General features: G+C 34.6%; 1 protein-coding gene across 5 annotated transcripts in view; it reads right to left on the bottom strand.

Annotated features, from left to right (window-relative positions):
- Positions 1-2,146: 2,146 nt before the first annotated feature.
- The window catches only part of PROX1 (prospero homeobox 1), a 58,346-nt gene continuing 52,099 nt past the window's right edge, over positions 2,147-8,393 (bottom strand). For 3 of the 5 annotated variants that reach the window (XM_074309140.1, XM_074309139.1, XM_074309142.1), the window contains one exon: positions 2,147-7,933. In XM_074309140.1, the coding sequence (XP_074165241.1) occupies positions 7,745-7,933 (189 nt within the window). In that variant the 3' untranslated portion in view covers positions 2,147-7,744. The remainder of the gene's footprint in view (positions 7,934-8,393) is intronic. The other 2 variants (XM_074309141.1, XM_074309143.1) reach the window with 1 other exon arrangement.

Genomic DNA, 8,393 nt, shown 5'->3' with positions numbered 1-8,393 from the left:
AAATAAAGGGTTAAATATTTCCCCATTAAGATAGTTTAATATCTACTGTCGAAAATCTATTGCCTAGTTTGAAAAACATATTTTTCTTAAACTTGCTATTTAAACATATCATTTTGTCTTGGAACTAACATTTTTCATGATTTAGGATGAATTAGGATGGAAGATTACCTATGCCAATTCAAAACAGATTATAGATGGCCATTAGGAAGAGGGGCTTATCTGTTCCCAACAGTCTTTATGGTGCTTGTGAGGTCCCACACAGTCAGAAAATTTTCCTTTCCCACCGCTGAAGTAAGAACTCCTGGTCATGATATTTTGGGAGGGGTGCATCTCAGACTATACAAAGGGGTAAAAATGAACATGTTCTTATGTTACTTAATAAACTCTTCCATTGCTTTTCATGAGGAAGATACCAAGAGGAAGATATGGTTAAAATGTAAAACATTTAGCATCCAGGCAAAAAAAAGATACTACTAAGATCCAAGAGATTAGGATTGTTCCTATCATTGTTTAATAAGGCAAATGACGTGGCTTTATACCTCATTAGGAACTTTCTAATGAAATTATATTGTTTTATATTAAAATTATCTGAGTTTATATATTTTGTTCATAAAAGAATGATGGCAGGGATTGTGACTTAAATTTTGTATCTTCTGAAGTGTTCAGCACAATGCTTTGCATACAGTAGTTGCCTAAGAAATGCTTCAGTATTGAAGTAGTGAGTCTCCTAAAAGTGGAAAACAGATTACTGAATTTTGAGTCAAAGGGTTAGAGAACTTGACATTGTTGTGATTCTGGGCAAGTTACAAAATTTCTATTTTATCATTCAATCCAAAGAGACAGAAGCCTGGAGAAGAAGAATTGAGGTAATAACTTAATGGCAAGGACATCAAAATCAAGGACACAAATCTGAATCTTGACTCATCTACTTGTGTGACCTTACATAAGCTCCCTCTTAGGACTGTGGCTTCTTTATCCATAATGTAATCATTGTACTATTTGATCTCTAAGATAACTTCAGTCTCTAAAGTCTTAGGGCTCATTTCTCTAGCTGCTGGATCAAGAAGGAAGTTTACATCAAATAAAAGCAAATGAAAGAGAGGGAATAAGTATTTATATAGTGCCTACTCTATACCTTTTACAAATATTATCTCATTCAGTCCTCATGATAGCCCCCTGAGGGAGGTGCTATTATTATCTTTATTTTTACTGTTGAAGAAATGGAGGCAGAGAGGGGTAAGATACAAATTCAGATTTCTCTGATTTCCAAACCCTGTAGTCCATTCCTTATACCACCAACTTTGTCCAAATGACAAGTGGAAGGAGAGGAATTTTTTTTCCTCTAAAGCCAAACCACATATACTTACAAGTCTGGGAAGTTTGGCTAGAGGAGAGTCTACTCTAAACCCATTTATAAAAGACAGGAGTAGCTAGTTAGTCTTGAAATTTTTCAGAGTAGAAGTCCCAAAAACTTTGGGTTCTCCTGGAACAGTTTACAACATTTCTATTACCCAGTCAGGATTTCCAAGATATTTATTACAATCCCTTGAGGGAAGCAGTGTGTGTGTGCAACTAGCCTCATTTTACAAATGAAGAAATCAAGGTCAGATTTGAAATAAATGACTTGGCTAAGGTCACTTAACTTGGTGGTATTAGAGCTTAATTTGAATCTTCCTCTCTCAAGTCTATTACCTTTTCCCATTTTCCCCTCCCTCTCCCTTAGGCTGCCTCTCTTTATTCTATGATTTTAGCAAGTAGGTGAAATGTGGTCATGTTTACGTCTTCCTCTGAATCATCTGGAGTTAGTTTCTGTGGGGAAAAAATTATAACAACAGTTTGACCCAACCTGGCTTTGTGTTCTTCCTCATAAGGGATAAACAAAGGTAAATTTGTCCTTGGAATCAACCTTGTGGCAATAGGAGGTTACCTGGAAACCCTGAAATCTGGGTGAATCAAACAGCCCAGGTAACAAAAGGCATTTGTATCATTGGTGTTCGGGGCCCAGTTGTCAGGTTATATCATCTAGAATCTTAGGGGATAAACACTGTAGAATTGTCATTAACCACATCATAGTACTTAGGGGACCTCGACTGTACATTCAAATCCCCTAAAAGATACTTTAGGAAAAAAATCCAGAGCATATCAATGAGCTTGTAATTTATATTTATTTTGCACAAGCTTGCATATATACTGCACATACATTCAGTTTAAGAGAAGATGGAAGGCACACAAGGCAATTGAACTACTGTATCCTTTAAGTGGTACAAAGCAAAAAGGTCAAAGTTTGGAGAGTATACAAAAGCTTAAAACACACAAAATAAAACCCCATTCCCACCCTACCCCCAAACAACATCTTTTTTTTTTCCTGTTTTAAAATTTAGTAGCTGCCAAACTAAAATGTTCACTTTGACTTTAAAATCAATTGTCTACTGCACCTTTTAAAAATTTATTTAATATGGACAGGGAATCTCATTTTTTTAAATCATATCATCAATTAATATTACAGTACATCCTTGGTAATACAAAATTGTACACCTTCATCAAATAAATTAGGATAAATTAAACCAATAAATTATGCAAAGTCTTTAGAACAATAGACAACAACAACAAAAAAATTCCACAGTTGAAATTGCCTCTAGCTAAAAAACAAAACAAAACAAACTCAAAAATTGACTTTATCAGTTCGGTTATTGTACTATTTTCAAATTAAAGGGTCTTTATTACAAAAAAAAAAGAGCTTAATGCTATTTACAACATATTGCTAAATAATATAAAGGCAGTGTCTTGTCACGTTTTTTAACTATATACAAATGAGTAATGGCTGGGATGATACCAGTGTGAACTTTAACCTTTGACTCTTCTAGGGAGCTTTCCATCCTACTCAATATGGGTTTTCTCAGTCTGATTTCTGATTCTGTAGGAGCAACTCAAACACACTTGTAAACAGTTTTTGTCCCCTTAAAGGGAGGACCTATGTTTTTCCAAAACACAGAATGAATAAATCTTCCTGTGAGAGGACTAGCCCAAGAAATGTATGTCCCCTGGTTGTTGCTCCCTCTCAAGCAGACTGTATTTTACTGAATGTCAGATTTGGGAGAAGGAATTGTAACCATCAAATCCCACACAAAAAGTGTTTCTAAGAAGACCCAAAGGCTAAAAAAAAAAAAAAGAAAAGAAAAAAAAGAAAAAAAAAAAGATACCAGTTTTTAATCCCAGCTTTGAATGAGCCTTTCTTAGCTTCAGTTTATAGATGGTTTACAACCAACAGTTCTACAGAAAACAAAATTGCATTTCCTTCAACATAACAGTTAAGTGCAATACAGTAACTGATACTCATATAAATCAGTTACATTCTTTTAAGGGGAGCTTTTTGAAAACAATGCCTCTTGGAATATTCAAACACACAGTTGGTACCAGAAGGAAACATTTGCACTAGTCACATCAATGAATACTCTATAATACACATGGAAAATCATTTTTGCTCTAACTTCGCATGTACAATGCTTATTCCGGGAGATCTGTAAACCACTCTTCATTTACAAATTTGTCAATGCTGCTGGTGAAAATCCTAGTTTTAAAGCCACAAATATCTTCACCTTTATATCTTAACATTAACCTATGGAAAAGAAATTTTTGTTTTACTTATTAAATGTCTTCATGTACATAGAAAAAAAATTCTGCAATTTTTACAGAAACCGTATCACCCTTGTCCTTGACATCTGATGAAAGAGACTGTTATCTTTTAAAAGTAGAGAGGCTTGGATTTTGAAGAATGCTTTCAACTATCTATACAGTTACTGAAGTGTTCCTAATAAATCCAACAGATGTTTTGAGAATGTCATTATTAAAATCTTATGTCTTATGCAAGAACAGCCATAAGGTTAAATATTTACATTGCTTTATAAAAGTTCCCCTCTTGGTTTTGTTTTGTTTTATTTTTTATTTTTATGTTTTTGTATTTTTTTCAAAGGTATTCACCCACTTCCCTGGTACAGTAACAAAGATTCTGCAAACTTAAAACACTTTTAATTAAATAATACTCAGAGGCACAAAGCAAACCTCAGGAATATATATGGGTGAACATTTCCTTAAATAATGCCTACATTCTAACATATTCCACTTGTTATACCATTTAATGTGAAACGTTCTCATTAAACAACCAGAATACAGTAAGAATTAAATGTTTTGCAGTTGCAATAGAACATTCTTTTCACAAAACATAACAGATGTCTAAAATAGGATCTTAAATCTAGATAGGAAAAAGGTAAGCTTTTCACTTCACACGCATATATATATATGTATATAGATAGATTCTGTATGTGTCTATTCACATGTATACTTATGCATACACATGTATAGCACATCATATGAAATATTGCTTCTATACTACTTTTCTTTAGGCTAAGAAAACACAAGATTTGCACCACAGTTACAAAAAATTGGCTTCTACAAGAATTTTCAAAACTTGAATGCTGCTCAAACAATTGAGGAAAAAATAATTTGCGTTATCAAACTGTTCTAAAAATTCTCTTCTTCAAAAACGTAGTCTGCCGCTTTGTTTTTTTTTTTTAAAAAGACACAAAATATGCATAGCTATCAACATTATGTCAAACAGCCAGAAAAAAAATCTAGTGTTTATTGCAGCTGTAGTAATTGGAAATAAAGTCTAAAAGATGAAATTGAAAGCCACAGAAGGCACAAGAACAATTGTACTTGTGGGGGAAAAACTGGTATTTTGAAGGATTTTTTTTTAATCCTTCCGCTGGTGCATTTAAGGTCTAGGCACAGACTATAACCTCAAGTGTGTATGCAGAAAGAAATCAGAATTAGCAGAAAATGAGTGGCAATGTGGTCATTTCAACAGGGACTTTTAAAACTCTTTTCTCTGTCTAAACTCTCCCCCACCACAAAAAAATTAGCCTTCTCTAACCTAGTGAAATTTCTTTTAGGGAGAGTGGCCATACCATCTGAAAAATGGAAGTTTGTACTTTCAATTAAATAAGAATTTTTGTCACCCAAAATTTTGTCATTTTTGATGAATCAAGAGGCATAAGATAATATGGCTGTACTGGGTGGGGAATTTCCCTGACCCAAAAGCAAAATGAAGGATTATTCTTTATAGAATCAAGCAATGAATTGTTTCCTGCAGATTCAGTTTCTATTTTGAAATCATTTCTATGCCTCAGTGAAGATCGAGAGTCTATTATTCTTGCTAAATAAATGCCACAGCATCTAGGTGTGAGTCTACAGTTTTGCTCACTTAATTGAATAAGGTGGAGGGGAAAGGTGGAGAGTATGTGTAGTTGGGGGACAGAATTGTAATTTAAAAATCAACTCATCGTAACCAAAAGATCAGTTCCATTCCAGATCAAGAAAAGATATAACAATTCTTCCACCGAGTCTGCATAAAGTATGGCTTTGCCTTTTCCTGTTGTCAATAGCAATGCAGTATTATAACACCATGTCAGTGACATTTTAACAGCCAAGAACTAACTTGATCCTAATTTGGGCCCTGTAGATCACCTTCTCCTGTGGGTAGCAATACCCCAAGAGGGATCTATCACCAGTTGATCATCTCTTTTCTTAGAGTAGATTGCATTGTAGACATATTTAATGCCATAGTTGCCAAATCATATTTTTTAAAAGAAAAAAAAAGATGCATATCTAATTGATGTGTCCATCCTTTAAGAAAAGTAAGCTGGAAAAAAAGATGTGTTTTTGTGTTTGACACATTTTGAAGCTGCTGGCACTTCATCCCATGTTATTGTTTTCATTGTCTATACGGCAGGGATCCTGCCTGTGCTTGGGAATAATGACAGGGCATCATAGGATTGGGCTGTTTAATTTGAAGTCAGCAGGTTTTTAAGGCTTTGTGCTGACAATAATTGCTTTCATACATTTCTGTCTATCAGCAGTATTTATAAATGAAGTGAAATTGCAGTGATCAGGTCAGCTCTTTAGTCACATGGGTAAACTTTCACTCTCCAAAGTCAAATGCAATTTTGGAATAGAAAAAAAGTTAAGGAAATGCCATATTTATGTTCCCTATGACCTAAATATCAGATTTGTTAATGAATCATTTGATGAAAATTGTTTTTAACCAAATTACCTGATAAAAGGGGAAAGGATATAAAACATTAATGAACAATAAATTCTTACTGCATCTGTTCAAAAAGAAATCAGAATAAAGAAGTATAAATGCCATCAGATGTGGTTTTTTTAAAGTAAATATTGGACAGTATACATTTGAAAATTTGAAAATAATAATTAAAAAAGAACCATTGAAGAAAGCACAAAGAACTAGCAGCTAGCTTTCTTATATTATGCTGAGATAGTGTCACTTAGATTAATCCCAAACTTTCTTATACTGTACACTCACTCTACTCATATTTTGGTCAATACTAGCTTCTGTGTTAGAAGAGACTGGGAGCACATCATTCATTTTTAAAAGCTGCACAGAAAAGCAAGGGAAAACTCAGGTTGTTATCACTTTGCATATCCATCAAGACAGTGAGGGATTGACTTATTTTGTCACATGGTAGGTGCTTAATAAATGCTTGTGAATTTGAAGGATCATCTTTTTCATTGGGTGGGGGGTAGGTGGGTGGAAGGGTAATTCTTACATGTGTTCCTCTGACAAGATGAAGTCCAAGCAAACTTAATTGCTATTTAAAAAGTTTCCAGCATAACCAGGAATTGAAAATCCAGGATGGGATTATTTTTCTCTTTCTGTATAAAGGTAATTCAGACAATTATATTGGGGGGAGAACTTAAATATCAAGTGGAGAGAGTTTTGTTTTTTATACAACTTTAAGCAAAGTTGAGCAAAGAGTAGGTTTTGAAACTTGTGTGCCTTTTAATATCTGAAGCAAGATGAGGGTAAATAGAAAAGATTTAAGTTTTACTTTGTGGAGAATGAAATATGTTCTGTTTTTTTTTTTTTAAACAAGAGGACCATACTGTAAAATGAGAGAAGTGGCTAGACCATCATGCATGAATTGCCAGTCTTAACCCGAAAGGATCAATCTTGTGCAAAATTGGTTTGCCTCAATAAGAAACTGGCATCTAAGTCATTAATTTGGGGGGGGTAGTCATCATTCCTATTAGGAAAAGGTTGATAGCTTTTTGTTGTTTTGTTTTGTTTAGAAATCTGGTCTTCTGGGGGTATCACTTTAGGCAATGAGCTGCTAAAAATGTCATTAGCTGTTTTTAGAGATGAAAGCAAAAGCAACATAATTAGCTAAATAAAATAAAACTAAGCTTAAATAGTGATTCCATAGAGTTTCAGACCTTTTTAGCAGTGAAAACAAGAGGAAACTTCATTGTCTACAGTAGTGTGCCATGATGCTGGTTTCCCTCAGCCAAAATGCCACTTAGCAGCAAGCCATGTATCTGACAGAAGCATCACATACATGATGCCCTACCTTGCTAAGACAGGCTTTACCCACTTCAAAATTCTTCTCCCTGAAAATGGACCCCATTTAAGTCTCCAAATGTTAAGGGCCTTGGGCAAAAAGTAAACTGAAGGCAGAAGGACAATTCAGTATCCCCTTGCAACAGAACAACACAAAAGAAAAAAAAAGAGAGAGTTCATGAGGAGGAGGCAGAATTACCAGCTGATTTCATAAACATATCTATGCCTCTCATACACATGTATATGAAATCAAAATTTAGATACACATAACTTGGGCATCCAAAGGGGACTGCTACTTTTCATACATTCAGAAAGAGTTGTTGAAAATCTCTATTCATGAAGAAGCTCTTGTAGGCAGTTCGGGGATTTGAAAATCTCAGGGACTTCACTATCCAGCTTGCAGATGACCTTGTATATGGCCTTCTTCCAGGAAGGATCAACATCTTTGCCTGCGATAATGGCATTGAAAAACTCTCGTAATGTGATCTGTGCGACTTCCAGGAATCTCTCTGGAACCTGCTGATACAAGGAGACAATGGCATTAATAAAGTTTTCAGTTTCAAGTCTCCAGTTCTTCAAAGGAAACTAAGCTAAGTTCTTTCTTTCAGAAAGCAGCTTATATGGCACCTGCATTTTCTAAAAATGGCAGTCCTATATTCTTTTATGTAAAGTTGTTATATATAGTAGCATAAGGAACACAGGATGGGTAGCTCAGGGGACTTTCAGCAATAGGATCCCACAAGGAAAATACTGAGGCTTATTGAAAGCACACTCCTGAGTTCTAGAGTGGTTCTTTGGGAATGGGGATTGGGAAGAGAAGAAGAGATGACATGACATGCTGAGACCTTACATTACAAAACAGAAATGAAACAGAAAGTTTTAAAAGTGAAATTTCCCAAAACTTAGTCCTATTTCTCCAATTATTCATACTATAAATTCTAGATGTTTTCATGCAGAAAAATATTTGAGCTCCAAAACT

The sequence above is a fragment of the Sminthopsis crassicaudata genome, chromosome 4 (genome assembly GCF_048593235.1).
Source record: "Sminthopsis crassicaudata isolate SCR6 chromosome 4, ASM4859323v1, whole genome shotgun sequence".
NCBI classification, from domain to species: Eukaryota; Metazoa; Chordata; class Mammalia; order Dasyuromorphia; family Dasyuridae; genus Sminthopsis; species Sminthopsis crassicaudata.
Note: the sequence above shows the minus strand (reverse complement) of the source record. Positions and strands in the feature narration are given on the sequence as shown.